Source organism: Macrobrachium nipponense, chromosome 9 (genome assembly GCF_015104395.2).
Source record: "Macrobrachium nipponense isolate FS-2020 chromosome 9, ASM1510439v2, whole genome shotgun sequence".
Taxonomy (NCBI): domain Eukaryota; kingdom Metazoa; phylum Arthropoda; class Malacostraca; order Decapoda; family Palaemonidae; genus Macrobrachium; species Macrobrachium nipponense.
In genome coordinates, this window is record NC_061110.1 from 79,936,716 (window position 1) to 79,956,471 (window position 19,756).

The 19,756-nt window shown below is 37.3% G+C and overlaps 1 protein-coding gene across 15 annotated transcripts in view; it reads right to left on the reverse strand.

Annotated features, from left to right (window-relative positions):
- The window catches only part of LOC135218482 (uncharacterized), a 1,465,909-nt gene that overhangs the window by 40,004 nt on the left and 1,406,149 nt on the right, over positions 1–19,756 (reverse strand). For 14 of the 15 annotated variants that reach the window (XM_064254810.1, XM_064254812.1, XM_064254817.1 and 11 more), the window contains one exon: positions 16,312–16,492. In XM_064254810.1, coding sequence (XP_064110880.1) covers positions 16,312–16,492 — 181 coding nt within the window. The remainder of the gene's footprint in view (positions 1–16,311; positions 16,493–19,756) is intronic. The other variant, XM_064254821.1, reaches the window with a different exon arrangement.

The following is a 19,756-nucleotide window of genomic DNA, read 5'->3' on the forward strand; positions in this document are numbered from 1 at the left end:
AATTTGATACAATTTTTACTTCGTATTATTTTTGTTCTATTTAAAATTTTGCATTTACTTTTTAATTGTATGATTTTCAACATTTTCTTTACTTTGCAATTCCTACTTTCCGGTCCACAGAAAAAAAACTAAGGCAGTCATTTTTTGTAGGTAACTGCCTTCATTTTCCAGAACGTATTTGCAATAGAATATATAACAAACTATTTTTTCTTTTATATTTCCCCTCTTTTATAAACGGAGTTTCTTCTTTTTTCATGGGGAATTCGACATTATCTCATTTCACCGAATTATGTAATTCGTATCTCGTATGATTCTGGGAATTTTCTCTGAATCTGCCTCCCTTTTATGTTTTGACACGACTACTTCGTAAATACATTTGACTCGTATCATTACCCGAAACACATTACCGTTTTTTTTTTCATCTCCCTTCCTATAATGTAAACGTTGTTATTTGATATATACACGCGTGATCTTCCTCTCTTTCCCACCGATTGTTAACATTCTCAACACGAACCTTTTAATCTCTTCCTCTTGCGTCGAAGTGATCGTGACCCAGGAACTAAATCTTTAATCTTGAGCATTCAATTTCCGCCTTCTGATACCAATTATTTTACTTTCCCTCTGACATACAAACACACACACACACACAAAGCTGATACAGAGAACCTTTTCATTGTCAACACCCGTCATCGGCTTTAGTGAAATCCTGTCACAAAGACAAGTTTTTTCATTTTTTTTGTCAACGGGATGGATATATATGTATATACGTATATATATATCTCTCTCTCTCAGCTCTGTACCCAGATCGCAGAAGGATTACCGAATATCACAGGCGGTTTTACAGTACTGTGATGGCTATGTGTCATAGGGATGAATCTTTATTTTTATGTTTTCTTTGACGCTGCTTTTTCACGTGAAATGGATGGTATCTGTATAGCTCTCTACAAATGTCAGTGCGATTTTATGAAACGTTAAATGGGTGGCTGTAGAGAGAGAGAGAGAGAGAGAGAGAGAGAGAGAGAGAGAGAGAGAGAGAGAGAGAGATATGGGGGTTCAGAATTGCAACTAGTGCAATAACATTTATGAGCGAAACGTGAGAAATATTTCACCAAAGTTGGAAATTGCCGATCCTCTGTTTTTGTTCGTTATTTATGGACTCGATGTGTGCATATAATCTAGATCTCATGCATGAATGCAGTCAAGCACATGAAAACATATTCTTATACTGTTGTGCAATCACTTCTTATCACTACATTTTGACTTGACTTCACGAGTTGCGCTTTCAAATTTAACTGAACCTCAAAATGATGGGACGTTTAAAGTTTATTTTTAAACCTTAATCAATAACGGACTGGAAAGCTCCTTAACAATTCTGAATAGGCATTCTGAAGTACGAAGTATAGTCAGTCCGAATCAAGAGTAGATAACATTCGAAGATCATAAACACTTTAGCCAGACATGAGGTCGGATTTTATCAGACAAGGAAATGCCACGAACAAAACTAACGCTCTTATGCAGCCCAGGCTTGAAAAGATAAAAAAACTGAGTGGAAAACGAAAGTTAAAAAAAAAAAGACTGGGCCTAATCCTCAAAGAAAGAATACTACAGGACAGGAAAAGCAGAAGATTTGAGAGATTTTCACAGCTTGGCTGTCGAAGGAGAAGATAAAAATAAATAAAGAAAAAAGTCGCCGGTGCGAGTTAAAAAAAAAAAAAAAAAAAAAAAAAAAAAAAAAAAAAATGGGGGGGCGGGGGGGGGGGGGGGGGGGGGGGGGGGCTATGGTCTGGCAGGAAGGTTCTAGAGAAAAGGTGATGGTGGGTCACTGATCGGACAAATTGCCTTTGATTTTATCCTGCCAATAAAGGACACAAAAGATGAAGCTCTCCAAATATGGAAGCGATATTCCAAAAAACGGACAGCTGGGCCATATGAGAAATAGTCACTCTATTGAAAAAATACTAATAAAAAAATAACTGAAAGAGGTCTACACGCTCAAATCTGACTATTCGTATCTTAATTTTTGTTTATGGCATTGCAATGTTTATATTACTATTTTCATTGGAAATCTACAGTTCTCTATTCTATTCCCATCTTTGTTAACTTTCAATTGTAACCGATGCGCTGATAGTTCCATTCTACATTTAATATCCTCTTCGTTTTCGGTTTTTACCTTAGTCCTACATTATTCTCGGACTGGGGGCTGGGGTCACAAAATGAATTCCATCTGAAGAATATTCTAATCATTTCACCGCACCAATTAAACTTTGATGTAGCCTTCTAAAACGCAAAAATCTAATCTACTGATCTATCATCAATTTAGTTGTAGTATCAAATCCTTCAGAAACCTTAGGATAACATGTATGCTCTAAGGATTAATATTGCCAAATACGGTCATTTCAACCTCTTCTGTGTAGGAAGGAATCATAAAGATTTTTAGATAAAGAGCTTCCTAAGATCTTAACCTCTTGTAACAAACCAGGGAGAACGCCAATCAGCCTAACAACGCACTCTTAAACCACCTATTCATTACCATATGACGATTCTATTTAAAACGTAGTTAATGAGTTAACTTATTTCGCCACTCAAGAGTGTTTACATCAGACGTCGCTCTTCTGCTGAACTGAATGGACACCATTCTAATTCCTTCCAAATCTGACACTTCTGTATCTCATTCTCATACCACATAGCATACTACTCCTCCTTTTCCCATTAGTGTCTGCCATTAAATCTTAAGAGAGAAATCAGTTTGAATCACTGCGTTTCCCCCATATCGCTAAACTTGAAAGAACAGCTTTTGCCCGAATTAGTATAACTGAGTGACATTTATCAGTCTGAGACAATACAACCGAAGACGAGAGAGCAGTTTCAGACACAACGGGAATAAATCTTGAAACACACGACAATTCTGACCTGCTTGCAAGGATGATATTTCGAGACTTCCTCAAAATAGTATAATCTCCACCTTGCTCCGATGGTGCTTTAACAATTCTTTCTTTCTGCGTCTCAAGCTGAACGATACGAGTCTGCTTTTACCAACCGGAGCAAATCCTTGGACACATACTACCTTTCTTTCTTTCATAGAGTAAATATCCTTACGCTCTTTCCGGGCTCTGGTACGCCGGATACAAAAATAACTTCAGTTGTCTCTCTAATTCTTAAACCGAATTCCTTTACCTTTTCCATTACTTCAACGGGACGTTATTTCTATTTTTCTTTATTTTACACTCATGTTTTTCAGAAACGTTCTCTGTGTTCTCAGGTCGCCTATAAATCTGTATACAGGCAAAGGGTACATACAGAAATATAACAAACAGATAAACACTAACTTACATTTGTGAATTTCTGTATTCGTGCCTATCCCTTTACGTCTGTTTTGCTTACAAACACGCAAGAAGAACTGAACGATACAGAGGCTGACAAATATCTAATTAGCTAACTCTCTCTCTCTCTCTCTCTCTCTCTCTCATTTTTCAGCGAGATGTCTAGCTCTGTAAGTCTGTGCAACATCAAATGAACACTTTGGAATTACCGTCTACTTAAAATACTCAATAATTCTACACAAACTACTACTACTCCCACTATCAGTGAAAAAAAAAAACTATATCAACAAAAACAACGCCAGATATAAACAACCTCAGCAATAAAACCAACTACAGCTACAGAATACTTCCGGAAAAAAAGGAAACACGGGTTACTACCAAAAGGGGCGGTAATAGCTATAATAGCTATCTGTATCAAATGAACGGTTCTGGCGGTAATTGGAATACCAGGTACTGCCAGGTAATCATTTCTAATTTACCTATTGAATGGAGCGTGAATCACGGTCGAGGAGTCTTTCCGAAAACTTCCCATTCCACGCAGATAAAATGAGTCATCAGAGATTCGTTATTTTCAGCCTCAGTTGGGACAGACAGTCAGCCTATTAAGCTTTTAGTTACCCGTGAAGGCTTTTCTATAAATCCCCTATGATTGGTTTTTAATGGTTCGTGGTCCTTCCGGTTTGGAGGTAGAAGGAAATAAAATCCTGGCTATAGAGATCTACACACTAGTTAGTATAATGGGGAAGTTTCATTAATTACCACTAGATTTTTTTTATTTTTCATATTCTCGGTGTTATTTTTGGCAGATGTTTTTCATTTAGACAAAGAAAAAATGTTGCTAGGTACTCAATATGATAAAAGATGGGGCAGATGAGGGTTATATGAGGATATACGAATAATATCTTATATGCTTTATATATTTGTTCTTGACATCAAAAAAGGCCGGAGTCGAAATTTCAAAAGAGGTAACGTGATATAGGGCTGGGATGTCTCTGAGGGAATGGGGGCGGGGGTGGAGGGGGTGGAGGGGGGATGACGTGGGTGCCCTGGCTGTCTTAAGCCGGCGGGGGTTGGACTTTGTGGACTCGCTGTTTCATCTTTCGGGAAAATAAACTTCAAAAAGACCCAGAGACAATAATTCTCAAAATCTGGGACATCTCCTCGCAGGCTAAAATTGAAAAAGCGTCCGAAGGAAGCTGTATCGGGTCGGGGTCCTCCTCGGCTCAGGTTTCCCTGAGAATTTACAAGCAGAGGTCGACGACGCAGTCTCTCGTCTCCAGCAGCCGCTCTGTTCCAGCAGACGTTGTTGCATAGAATTCTTTATTTCATTTCGGTTTGGGCTGTTAACTTTCGCTGGGCGAAGTCCGAAGGAAAGTTGAAATTTTATACGAACTGCTATTAATTGACCACTCAGTCATTTTACATCAGAGCACATTTAGAATTAACATAAATAAATCAATGTAGTCTTTCCAAATGGACAAAAGATGGACTTAGCATATTATGTATGATTAATAACGATAACTTGCAGTTAAGCTGTATAAAACGTGTGATTAATTTTTCAGTTACTTGATATTACAATACTTTTTCTGGCAAACAACTAATTAGCGACATTCCCAAACTGCCAACGCGCCAGAGACACTGGTACTTGACAATATCATTTTCGTTAAAAAAAACTTTACACGAAAGAATGAGTATCTTGATCTTGATCATCAATATTATTAAAAACCTTTTGAAATCAACCTCTGAACAACACAACACACACACACACTATATATATATATATATATATATATATATATATATATATATATATATATATATATATACATACACACCTAAAAATCACAATAAATGCATATGACTTCCTATGGTATTCACTTTTATATATATATATTATTATTATATATATATTATATATATATATAGATATATATATATATATATATATATATAAATTGTGGGTAAAATATACTGAAACAAGCCCCAGTCGATTTTCAACGACCCAACAGTTCCACTGATACTTATGACAGTACGTTATCTTGGGTTAAATAATCTTAACTTAAAGAATATACACACACACACACACACACACACATATATATATACATATATATATATAGATATATATTATATATATATGTATATATATATATATATATATATATATATATATATATAAAATACTGCCTTCAGGATTTATGTTTTCCCATTTTCTTCTTCTTCTTCCCAGAAAGTCTGTGTTCATTTCTTTTGCGTCTCCGCTTATAAGACTTTGAAAAGTTACTTTTAGGTCTAGGGTTTCCAGTCCGTTAAGTCACACCGTGGCCTGGTGCTGTGATGGTGGTGGGGAAGGGAGGGGGGTGGTGTCTCACTCTCTGGTGGGGATGTAAGAGAAGAGACCCATCACCGTATTCGTGCGTGTCGTAAAAGGACATCTGTTGTCCTGCAGACACTTTCTTAGTCAAAGGCTAGGCCTACTGCCGACAACTGTGGTTAACAACGGATCGTGTATACGGTTGCAGAAACCTTGGTGGCTAAATCTTTAAACCCCGCCGGCTGTGTTTAGGAAGACCGACAAAAAATAGTTGGAGAAGAGATAAAATCAACCGACCCTTTAGCTTAGGGAAAGCGGCGGTGACAAAGAAGTTCCCGGTCCGTAAAATAACGGAACAAAGTGTAAGATAAACAAAGTAAGCCTAAAGTATCCAAATTGCGAGTGAATGAAGCATCATCCGCCAGGAAGATTGGTTGATCAGCTTACGTATTTGGCCTCCACAGATGAAGCAAACCATTTCGATGATTCATCACCCATAAAGCATCTAATATGAAGGCCACCCAGCCTGGGCACATCACCCGCTGTCTTTAGCATCGGTCAACTCCCGGGGAGGGGGGGATGAAAACTGGAAAGTTGGAGATGACACTAATGTTTGAGTTATAGGTATGAGGCTGATGGTGAAGGCTACTACCCCCTACGGCCGATAATGTCCTTCTACAAGCCAATTATTCACCTCTCTTTCAGGGTTAAAAGGCGATTGCGTTAAGAAGGAAACGTACAGGGAATGCTATACCTTATACTTTTTTTTTGCCAGTTCCTTAGCAAAATACTTTCGACTGATGGCACAATCTTTATAGGATGATATTTTTTTTTTTTTGGTTTCAACGTCTAACTGCCAAAGTAATGTGTAAGTTGTAAGAAAAAACAGAGGTAAACTGAAGCACGAAGGGTCCTATCTCCTATTTAAAGATATACCGAAACATAACAACTTTGTCCTGTATCGGACAATGACTATTCCGTTTGTGAATCCAGTTTCCTATTTACGATCAAGTCTAATTTCCCTACTTTCAGCAAATCGCCAACGTTGCATGAAAGAATTTATAAAACAATATCAATAAAGATTTACACTCCAAGGCGGCGGCGGGGGGTGGGGGGGAGAGAGTTTGCTTATAAGAGACAACAAAGCAAAGACAGCAGTCATTAACCAAATTAATAGGAACCAAAAATAGAAAACGTTCTCGGCGTAAAATCTGCATAAAATACAGGAGAGTTCGGCTGCCCATTGCAGAAGAATACCCAAACAAAACAGGGCCTGAAGCATTATCTGCAGAGAGGAAGAAAGGCGAGGTTGATGCAACAAACAAACGCAGGTTTAGGACGATTTGATGAGCATAGGTCGCTGGACGCATTAATTCTGAACAAAATGTCCCTCTCTCTCTCTCAAGAGTACAGTGCTTTGGGAATAAAAGTCACAAAGTTGTACAGTGGAAACGATTCGGCTGTGCGAGATTTATCGAGAAATTCTCATATGAAGTGTACACCTACTAATGAAGTAAATGTACTGCAGTACAATTTCAATTATGATTTAGCAGTGAAGGGAAATGTTCTTTCATGACTCAAAAGGTCATGATTCAAAAAGAAAAAACTATATATATATATATATATATATATATATATATATATAATATATATATACACACATACATACATACACACACACATACATACAACAAGCCGTTTTCCCTAATTTTGGTGGTTGGGATAATTCAAGTCAACCAGACTGCCACATTAATCATAAGAAAGGTGAATCACGGATTGGCCCCCTCTGTAACACATTTTAAGGGAAGCTAGCTAAACAGTTCCGTTGTAAATCACAAATTTCGCTTTCACTGACATTCTCCCGCTCTTTGAAATGCTTTTCCTACATTTGTCCTCTTCAGTAGTTGCGAGTTCGATTCCCCGCTCTGCCAACGTGGAATCAGTGGAATGTATTTCTGGTGATCAGAAATTAATTTTTCGACATAATATGGTTCGGATCCCACAGTAAGCTTTAGGTCCTGTTGCTAGGTTACCAATCGGTTCCTAGCCGCGTGAAGATATCTGATCCTTCGGGCCAGCCCTAGGAGAGCTGTTAATCAGCTCACTGGTCTGGTTAAACTGAGATACACTCGACTTTCTTTAATCCTAACATCGTGACATTTTCTCCCGAATGCCCATATGAATCAACCATTAACATCACATCATCTCTACTAACATTCAACGCTCCTTCAAACTGAACTCCACTTACTCTCATAATGTTAATATTTGAAAAGGCACCAGTTTGTGACACTTTCATTCAGTGTACCAAACTCGGTACCATCTTCAAACATAAGCCACTCACCATTAGTAAACCTACTGACTTGTACCAAAACCGAAATATCTTAACAAACAAGGCGATGCATCACAAACATCTCTCAAACTTACTTCTGCACCAAACTAGTCACTCTTAAGACTTCTTATTTCAACACAAGCTTCATTTCTTCGGAAAAACTTTCAACTTGTCTCAACAGACGGCCGTCAACACCATTATTACTTCTGCAATAGGTTCTTCCTATGTTCATATTCGCCACTTACAGCATTTCCCGTTTACTCTTGAAGTTCTATAAAAAAAAAATATATATATATGTGTGTGTGTGTATATATATGTGTACACACACACACACACACACACACACACACACACATATATATTATATATATATATATATATATATATATATAATCTAACACATCATCCTATCAAATGTTCCTACATATGTTTTACTTGTAATGTTTTCTGTTACTTCTCTCGTCTCTCCTCTTAAGAATTGTAACAATTATTACTCATGTCCAATTTTTCGATAGTTTTCCTTCATTCAAATTAAAACACATACAGATTAGCGATGCATATCATTACAGAGAGAGAGAGATATCTATATATCTAGTATATCATTTCACAACCAATCTTTCTCAAGTAAAAATGGCGGGAGGAGTAACAGGAGAGATAGGTTTCTCGATTTGTACATTAATGACCAAAATGGTTATGGCAGGATCAACGCTTACAAGATGCAAAGTTACTTTTTATCCTCATGAACAAATAAAAAAAATTATTTTGAAACAAGTAGCTGTACCCCATGCGTTATATACTTCGACTTTTACACAGAGCGCATTTTACTTATGTGCTGTACAGTATACAATATATAAAGTACCCTAATTGCAATCATGCACTAATGCAGCTGGTTGTGTTGCTATCACAGTTCCAACATAATTTCTCAAAGACCTCCTCGTGAACTGCTCCATTTACCTTAATGTAACAAGAGACGTTTCATTCAACTTAACGACGACAACGGAAAAATTATTTTCCATTACAGTGACACAAGACATGATTAATTTCGCTTTACGTTTAACCAGGGAACCTCATTACAGCACGCGTCATCTCTGCGTTGCAAACTGCGGGGCCATTCTACATTTGCTTTGTCACACAATAACACTATATTCTCACTGCAAAGACTTTTCCGAGGGGTCTGCCGAACTGCCGACCTGAACACCGGAACAGGCAGACGAAGGGGAAAAACAAAAAGAAAGACATGGCGAGATTTATTTCATATTTATATAATTTCTTTTTCACGAAGAAACCAAAATGCCTTCAGTGAAAAGCATAGATCAACCACTTCAAGATAAAGGAAAGGAAATCTACAAAGGAACGGTCTTACACCTTGACGAGACCTACATTGAAGAGTCAAACATAAGTAAGAGGAAGTCGAAGTGACTATTTTTGCAAAGACTTCCCTCCCCCCTGCCATACAACTTGTTGCCACTAGAAAACATATCATTCTTCTAAGACTTATAGTTGCTTATCGGGATCCTAGCACAAAACCTATGTACTTCTTCTTTCCCACCGTTCTCCCTACATTAAGGGGCCGGTTGTCTGATGCACCTCCTTCTATCAAAGGCCTCATCAGGCATGGTTTATTGTTTGGCAAAGGGGGTTTTTACGACCGCATGCCCTTGCTGTCATCAACCAGTTATTGGCAGTGGGCCTAGCCTTTTACTAAAAAGTACGACTGCAAGGCAGCAGTTTCAACAGTTATTGGCGATAGGTCTAGCCTTTTACTAAAAGTTACGACGGCAAGGCAGCAGTTTCAACAGTTATTGACGATAGGCCTAGCCTTTTACTAAAAATCACGACGGCAAGGCAGCAGTTTTTACAGTTATTGACAGTGGGCCTAGTCTTTTACTAAAAAGTAAGACTCCAAGGCAGCAGCTGTCCTTTTAGTCGCCTTTTACAACACGCAGGACCTACGGTGCAGTGGTAGTATTCTTATACCCCTACCACAGGATCCTAACACAAAACCTATGTAAATACCACGCCAAATTCCTCAAAGCGAATCAAGTAAGCTTTCAGAAAAATGCGAGCAAAAAATAAAATTATCCTCCAATTCATTAACACCAGGAAAAATGTCGATTCTACTCTTCATAACACTTGGCTTCCGTTTCCATTAAACAAAAACCTACGATGAATCAACTCCCATTGATTTTCATTACGAATTGACAATGTTTTCAATAGGTTTCCTTCACTGGTATAAACTGTATTATTGTACATCAAGGGTCTTTATATCTTTGATGATGGCGTGATGCAAGCAGTTAGAGGACATTAGGTTCAATATTCTGGGATAAGAAAATGGTCGTGACTAGACAGGGGAACTGCTGATATTTGCAGATAATGTAGTATTGATCGGGGAACAGTAAAGAGAAACTGCATAAACTAGAGAAAATATTTGCGAAAGAAGGTTGAAATTAACGATGAGCAAGCATTAGGTAAATGGAAACCAGGAGGAGGCCAGATTGATTGAATTACTGGTTTATCCAACTGGGACCAAAACCACACAGGCTAAAGACGCTTAAAGAAAATATTTGCTACCTTCTAAGCACGCATTTCCATACATCCGTTTAAATAATTTTTAAAACTCTTATAAAAAAAACATTAATATTGCTAACACAAACTTATAAATGTATTCACTCATAAAAATAATAAAAATGTTTGTCATCTTACCGAACTAAACTACTATTCTTCTGTTTAAAAAACAGAGAACCAGATTCTTTTGTCAAAGTAAGATTACCACTAAATTTGAAAACAGCTTCCCCTTCCCTGGAGTGAGAATAGATATTGTCATGCAGTACTCGGAGAGTGAGAGAGCGACCAGGAAGATGGAGCAATGCATATCAAAAACAGATGGCGAAAGAATGGTGCCGGTGCTGGGTATTTCGTAACGGTATTAGTGGGTAAACATGACGGATGACGGTAGGATGAGAGAAAGAGTTGGTTCCAGAATAAGTTCAGAAAGGAAGGAAACGGAATGCGTGCAAAAGATTTGAAAGAGAACTGGAGTAGCTACGGAAACTACATAAAGGTGGGTACTGCTGAGCCAGTTCTCCTTTAAGGAATAAAAATGTGGAAGTAGATCACGGTTGAGGTGGTTAGAATACATGATTTGTAGTATCTGTGAAGTGTGGATTGGAACGGTGAGAAATGTGGTATACATCTAGTGGTAAAAAAGATTAGTGTAGTTTTCTGAGATGGTTTTGGTTGTTGAAATTCTTACCGTAATGTCTACTGTTTATTTTTTACCTCTTATGGCTCATTTTCACTTACAAAAGGTTTGTTATCCTTTTTCTGCGTTATAAGTTCTATTAAGGGTTATCAAAGCACTAGATCTACCAGCTTTCATCTTGTGCATTTTTAGTACTTTTCAATTCTTTAAAACTACCGCATTCTTCAAAAGACACTAATTAGTTCACGAACTCAAACAATACTTTCTCACTGACTCGAGGATAACATTGCAAGCGTCTGTATAAAAAAAAAAAAAAATTCAGGGAGATAATCGGTACTTTCAATGGATACAGTTGTTCAATTACGTATGTATGTATGTATGTATGTAGTATGTCTCTCTGTCTGTCTGTCTGCCTCCTGTATCTCTCATCTCTCCTCTCTCTCTCTCTCTTCCTCTCGATATATCTATATATATATATATATATATATATATATATATATATATATATATATATATATATAGAGAGAGAGAGAGAGATGAGGGAGAATGAGGAGAGTAGGAGAGAGGAGAGAGACGAGAGAGAGAGAGATGAGAGAGAGAGAGAGAGAGAAATTTGCGTTGTTTTTATTGTATAAAAGAGAACTACGACGATTATTATAAACAAGACTATTATTTCCTTTTAAGAGGGATATTACACAGAGCAAAATAAATTCACAAAGATGCTGTTTATATATGCAAGGATTCGCAAAGATGCTTTTTATATAGTATGCAAGGATATCTCTAAAATATTCATTAATACTGTTAAATATTACTGAAGAAGAAGCTGGAACAAGCAAAGAAAAGCTCACCAAAAAGACAACAACCTTCCAACTCGCAGGCAGTTCTCCTATGCCCTTTTTGACAGTGAAGGCATTCCATTCCCAGCAGAAATTCCTCTTAATACACTTTCCTAACGCTATGAATAAAAGGCTGTTGATAACAAAGAAAGGAAAAAAAAAGCATAATAGTCGATCAACTGCTAATAAACGAAAAGCGAGCGCTGTAGATCCCAAAAATAAGATTATAGTCCAGACCTCCGGGGCATTTCTTGGTTTGTTTCTTCCGCCAAAACGGCGAAATTGCACACCTGGGCGTAATACACAGCTGCATAACACCTTCTGGGAATGAAGGAAGGCAAAATGTTCGCCTTCCATTGGCCACATTATTCTCTTAAAGAGTTATTCTATTGCTTCTTGAGAGGATTTTCTTTTGTGCCTCTTCTCCATTTTGTGCCTCGTTACGCAAATGTATTTATGCGATGCTAGATATTTTTTCACCTCTAATTTGTCGTTTTACTTAGTAATGGCTCCTGGAAAAACAGTAATTCATTCTCATCTCTCTTTTCTTCACTTCATATCTCTACAGTTCTTAACCTTTCAATCCTTCCAATTCGACACACATAACAGACAAGTTTCTTCTGCGCAATCGAGTTTCCTGTACAGCCGCTACAGTGTATAATCAAGGCCACCGAAAATGGATCTATCTTTCGGTGGTCTCGGTCTAATGCTGTATGAGCCGCGGCCCATAATTTTAACCAAAGCCCTGTGGTGGCCTATCCTATATATTAGTTGCCAGAAGCACGATTATGGCTAACTTTAACCTTAAATAAAATAAAACCTACTACGGCTAGAGGGCTGAAATTTCATATGTTTGATGATTGGAGGGTGGATGATCACATACCAATCTGCAGCCCTCTAGCCTCAGTAATTTTTAAGATCTGAGGCCGGACAGAAAAAGTGCTGACGGACAGACAAAGTCGGCACAATAGTTTCTTTTCCAGATGATTAAAACCTTTAATTTTAACGCCTTCCATCTCTTTTCCTTCAATACACACTTCCATTCTAAAAAGGCGAACTGACTCAACAATCCCTACAAGCATTCCAACCAATCTTTAACACACAATCTTCATTTCTAAACCTTTTGAAAAATGTTTGCAAAGAGAATGGAACCTCGTTTCCCCAATTCCGTGACTGACTGCTTCCCATCCTACCCTTATCCACTGCATTTACCCCAAAATACTCCTAGGAATGAACTACCTACATTCTTTTTCCAACTACTCTTACAATTATGACTCCCACCCTAAACCTTATTCTTGCTCATAACCAACTTCATCTTTCTCCTCTCAAAAGCACTTTCAAATTACTTCGTTATTCTCTTCTGTATTTCTGTATTATTGAAGCATATATACTGTAACCTCAACAAACATCAGCCACTTCACACTTCATTCTCCACCCTCTTCCTTCAGAGACATATGCACCTACGTTTTCTGCCCTTAATCGGAATTCTCACATCCCCTCACCTACATATATAGAAAGCGAAAATAGATGAGTAACACAGCCTGTTTCCTATTCCAACCGACTTTTAAATAGTTATTTTCCTATACACATACCTTAAAATTCTGTGATAAAAACTTTCAATCACTCGCAGCATCATACAACATATCTTCAACAACTTCCACATTAAATATATTACTTCTATTACAAGGTTGTTCTCAACTCAAAATGGTCTGCCTCTATACTTAGACGATCATTTTTACTTTCGCTGTCAAAATCCTGCTAAACATTGTCCAAACTATATCATATAATAATATTGTCTGTCACTTGTCCTTAACGAAGGACGAATTGATCATCTCGTGCAAATTTGTTGCTGGAACCTTAATCCTATCTAGATATACCCAATGCACTCGGGCAGTCTCTTAATAACACTTTCACCACCTTACTAGGCTTCTCAGACTGTAATATCTTCAACTCCTAATGCCTTTCACCTTTTTAGTTTTTTTAACTGACATCCTTATATCCTAAAGAGCCGCTTCCATAAGCACCTTCAAATCTATACCAAATCATTCACCTAATGTACCATTCAGATTTGCCTATCTTCTTTTCTCCAGATTCGACGAATCTTCAAAATACCTACTCGAGGCATCAGACTACACTCTTTTCAGAATGTATCTCCTCATTCCTATTCATTATACTTCAGATCCATTCGCTCATTTTTCTTTCTATTCGAAATGGTTTTCAACAATACTATGCCATTTTTCTTCCTTAAGAGTATTTTTCCGATTTACCCAGATCTGTTAACATACCACTCTAGTGTACTTCAAAATATATGTTCTGTACTTCTAAAAGTAAATTTCCTGTTTTCTCCAACTGCCCTTAAGACAAGTCTCATTTTACCTTGAGTAAGCCTCTCATTTCATCATCACACAAACCGAGTCTTATTTTTTCTTACTTGCTCACACTCAGAATATCTTCTTATTACCTCTGTGACCACAAGTAAGAATTTCATTTACTACTTAGCTACTTCCACACCAGTAACGTTCACCTTGAGCCATTTTATAAACATCTTTCCTTTATAAGCTACTCTCACCTCTTACCTGATTCACTTTTCTTAATTATAACAACAATACTGGCTTCACCCAGACAAGGATCAAATGAACATGGTGCTACTCTTCCTTTCACTATTACATTCACCAAATTATTGTTCTGCCTGCTCTGTAATATAAAAGCAGACTTTCTTCTCCATTTTTGCTTCACAAGTACGCACATGAATGTATTATCATTTTATTATTACAAGCCAAGTTACATCTACAGTTGGAAAGGCAGAATGATACAATACCAAGGGCTTCCGTACGGAAAACGTCGAGTAGAGGAAGGAAAGTTAAGTATATCTTAGTTTTACCAGACCACTGAGCTGATTAACAGCTCTCCTAGGGCTGGCCCGAAGGATTTGATATTTTTACCTGGCTAGGAACCAATAGGTCACCTAGCAACGGGACCTACAGCTTATTGTGGGATCCGAACCACACTATACCGAGAAATGAATTTCTATCACCAGAAATAAATACCTCTGATTCCTCGTTGGCCGAGCCGGGATTCGAACTTCGGACCACCGGATTGGCAGCGGAGCGCGAAAACCACTCGTTCAGCGAGGAACTGAGTGGATGAAAGGAAAATGAGAGTTACGGATCAAACCACGAGACAGGTAGAACAAAGGAAATCAAGTAAGGTAAAAATAACAATAGATAAGATGAATAATCAAAAATAAAATGTGAAGTTGGAATCATGTTAGTTGTTGCAAGAAGTTCTTGTGCCAAGTACGAAATCCCAAAGTTCAAACGCCTCAATACAGGATTGGGAAGAGCATCCCAAAATTTGTACACAACTGGAGAAAACTGAGAGAATACAATGTAGTACAGAACCTTACGGAACAAAGTTAGACTTAACCTCATAATTATCTAGTCTAAGTGGGTTGCAGGTACGTAAAGTCTAGGAAGACCAACCATAAACTCCCACAAAACTCTCCCCATTTTCATAAATCTCGAGACTCAGCCCTACCAGCTACAACCTCTCTTTCTCTATCATTTACACGCGGATTTAAATAATCCAGCACAGTCGACGTTTCAAATCCAGCAGATAGACTCAGTTAGTGGCTTTATTTAATTTTCCTTTATTACACTCCTTGACTATACACATTTACTTGACCAACATTGTTTTCCTTATCACACTCAAATTTTGGACACAGTCACAAATCCAATCTTCGTCCTGTATCTCTAAACCATTCGAGAAGATATTTTTCTTTGTCTTACACAGTCCAGAATTTCCTGCCTTTTCGCTCTAGTTTCAGTGTCATTACATCTAGTTTTCAGGTAAACTATTACTGTATTATATCTTTTTACATATTCTATACCACTTCCGTGTACATTCAAAAGTCACAAACTTAATATCCTGTGTCCCCTCTGGCCTTCAGCAACATGAGGACGTATGGGGGTGGAAACCTAATTTCTCTGACCATTCGGTGAGTTCCACACATAACAGAATGAGAAAGAATGTTTACATTTTCCAGCAACCTACAGGAGTAAGAAGTGGCCGTTAGCCTCGTTAGCCTCACAGAAAAAGCCTATCGGCAATTTACGAGGCATAACCCCCCCCCGCCAGCAGGACCACAACTTTCTACTATGCTCTTGTGTGCATTTGTGTCCTACATCATTGGCTTACTCCAGTTTGTTGAATCAGGGGCACCAAATTTACATAACTCACATGGAGAACATGAAAATGTTTCACACTCAAAATCAACTACACGTCACAAACATGAACATTAAAAGACTTACCTGGGACGACTACTTGAAACATTGTGAATAAGCTTCCTCTTCTGTCCATCGTACACCTGGTACACCTGCAATCGGTATGTGTGGGGCATCGACGTGGAGGATTCACTCGGCTGGCAGTTCACCGTCACCACCTCACGACCGGAGTCCTGCCTTGTGCAGTTTCTGGGCGCAGCAGGGGCTGCTGGGGGAAAGAAATGACGGTCACTGTAATTATTTTGTTTGATCTCGTTAGACGGTTAAGGAAGGACATGAATAAACATATCAATCAAATTCTCCAGACTTTAGTGAAAACAACTTGAAAAGTGACAACAATGCCCAAGCTGCCATGAAAACCAGTTTTATTTTAAAATTGAGTCAAGGTAAATATACTGAACTTGAGTAAACTACATATAGTTGTAAAGTCTATAGAATCTGCATCAAGCATTCGACGAGAAACCAATAAATTGTTTGTCCTTTTCTCTTACTTCATAAGATTTGAACGTTCACTAGAGATTTGTTTAGCCCTCAAAGAATTTCTGTCATTCATTTTGATTTACTAGAGCTTAAAGATTTCAATAGCTTCCTTTATAATGACGCAGTTGGTGGCTGTGACATCAATTTTATTTTTATCTGAACCCTGCCCTCTTTTAGGGTAAGCAGTTATCCTGAATTACCAATAATTGCCTTTTGGTGAAGATATATATATTATATAATATGAATATATATTATATATAGATATACTACACATACATATACATATATATATATATATATATATATATATATATTTATATATATATATATATATATATATATATATATATATATATATATGAATGTCTTTGACTGTAATACAACAGTAAAATATGAAGATAAAAGGCCCATAAAACTATTTTAACGTTGCAACCATATATTTCGAACACTTTCTTCTGTGCTCCTGATCACTGGTAAAGTATGGACATAGGATGTCTTACAAGACTATATATACACAACATATGTAGTTGTGACGGTAAGTCTCTGTTGGTGACCCAGGAAGGGTGGAAATTAAACTATTCCTTGGTGATTTCTGGCCTCATTAACTCCAGTCTGGCGATTCGTCCTTTGGTCGGATGTTCTTGGACACCTGCTTCAGGATCGGTCTAAGGATTAGCTCGTCGATGTCATCCGATTTCCAGTGTCCTCCTGACAGGTTCATATTGTTGGTTTGATTGATGATAGCAGATTCCAGCATTTTCCTTTTGTACGGACAGCTACTTTTGAAAACCACTTCCGCCCCACGCCAGTTGATAGTATGCCCTTTGTCCCTAATATTTAGGAAAATCCCTGAGTTCTCTGATGCATATCGCACTATCTTTTGTGTTCTGCTAATCTTTGCGAGATGGATCCACTGCAATTGTTACAAGGTATCTTGTAAATTCTGGCTTCCCCTCTTTTATTTAGGTATACGTTAATGAGAGAAATCCCAATGTATTTGGGATAGTGGAAAATGAAAGGATTATTAGACCTGAGGTGTTCTGTGGCTTTTTGAATGTTTTCATAGTACGGAATTTTTATTTTATTGTTGAAGTCTATTTGTCTATTGTGAGTCGGACTTTTATAGCATATTGCATTCGCTTTATTTATAGCCTTCCCGATAATGTATGGTGGATGAAGCAGTTGCATTAGGTGTTGGCGGATCGTGTTGAATTCTTTATCTACGTACCCATTTGAACATATTCTAAGCCCCCTAGGTTGCACCCGACCATGATCTTTACGGAGACATCGTGGTAACTTAGGAAATGAATATATATGAAACAGCGAAAGTGGGTTTCCTGTATACTGTGAACGCATATCTATTCCGTTCTTTTATGATTAGTACGTCTAAGAACGGCAATTTCTCGTCCTTTTCCCATTCTGTTTTAAATGTTATAGTCGGAACTAGCGAATTTAGTTTATTCAAAAATTCATTGAAATCTCCCCAGCTATCATCCCAGTAAGTAAAAATATCTTCTACGTATCTAAGCCAGACCATATTGAGGGGTTTGATAGAAGACAAATTTCTGTTTCGAAATGTTCCATGTGTAGGTTTACTAGAAGGGAGGATAGGGGACTGTCCATGCTACAGCCAAATTTTTGTTAGTAAAAATTACCATTGAAAGAGAACAAGTTGTTAGTTGCACAGAGGTTGATATCGACGACTAATCCTTAGACCGCTCCTGAAGCAGGTGTCCAAGAACATCTGACCACCGGACGAGTCGCCAGACGGGAGTTAATGAGGCCAAAAATCACCAGCGAATAGTTTAATTTCCACCATTCCTGAGTCACCAACAGAGAATTACTACCACACCTACATATGTTTTGTATATATATACTCTTGTAAGATATCCTATGTCCATACTTTACCAGTGATCAGGAGCACAGAAGGAAGAGCTCGAAATATATGGTTGCAACTTTAAAATAGTATTTTATGGGCCTTTTATCTTCATATATATATATTATATATATATATATATATATATATATATATATATATATATATATATATATATATATATATATATATATATATATATATATACTATACATATTTCTATATATAAGATTTGAACTTTCACTACAGATTTTTTTAGTCATCACAGAATTTCTGTCTGTCATTTTGAATAAGAAATAATAATTTCAGGATATAGTGTGCTCGTTAGATACCTCTCACTGACATATAAACATACTTGATCAATATTTATAAGCATATCGGTACAGACTCCTATTTGTAATATGTAGGAAGTATATCTGCATACATTTGTGTAACCATATATATATTCATACATACATACATATATGTTGGCCGACTTGATAACGTCACTAGGCCGTCCTGATTTCGTTCCCGTCCACTGGACGGTGGTTCGATCCCATGAGGGGACGAAATTATTATCAACTAAAAAGTCCCCTTCGGTACATATATGAAAATATATCAATTCCGAGGTAGAGCGAATTAGATATTAAAGGACATTTGTAGCTCGAATGATCTATATGAATCACGGTGATGTGATAATTATTCATACATACATACACACACACACACACACACACACACACACACACACACACACACATATATATATATATATATATATATATATATATATATATATATACACACACATATATATATCGTCACCAAAAAGCAATTTTTGGTAATTCGGGATAACTGCTTATCCTAAAAGAGGGCAGGGTTACCATAAAAATAAAACTGATGTCACAGCCAACAACTGTGTCAATATAAAGGAAACTAATAAATTCTTTAAGCTCTAGATTGAAATTCAAAATGCAACCGCATATTAAAAAGATATAAGTCAGATATTGTACACGCTGTCTTACCGACAAGAATGTGAATTTAGTACAGCCCATTTACAAAAATTTATCGATGACATATTTTTTGTATGGCCCCTTTCATAACAATCTTTGTGGAAAAGAAACCATCAATAATTCT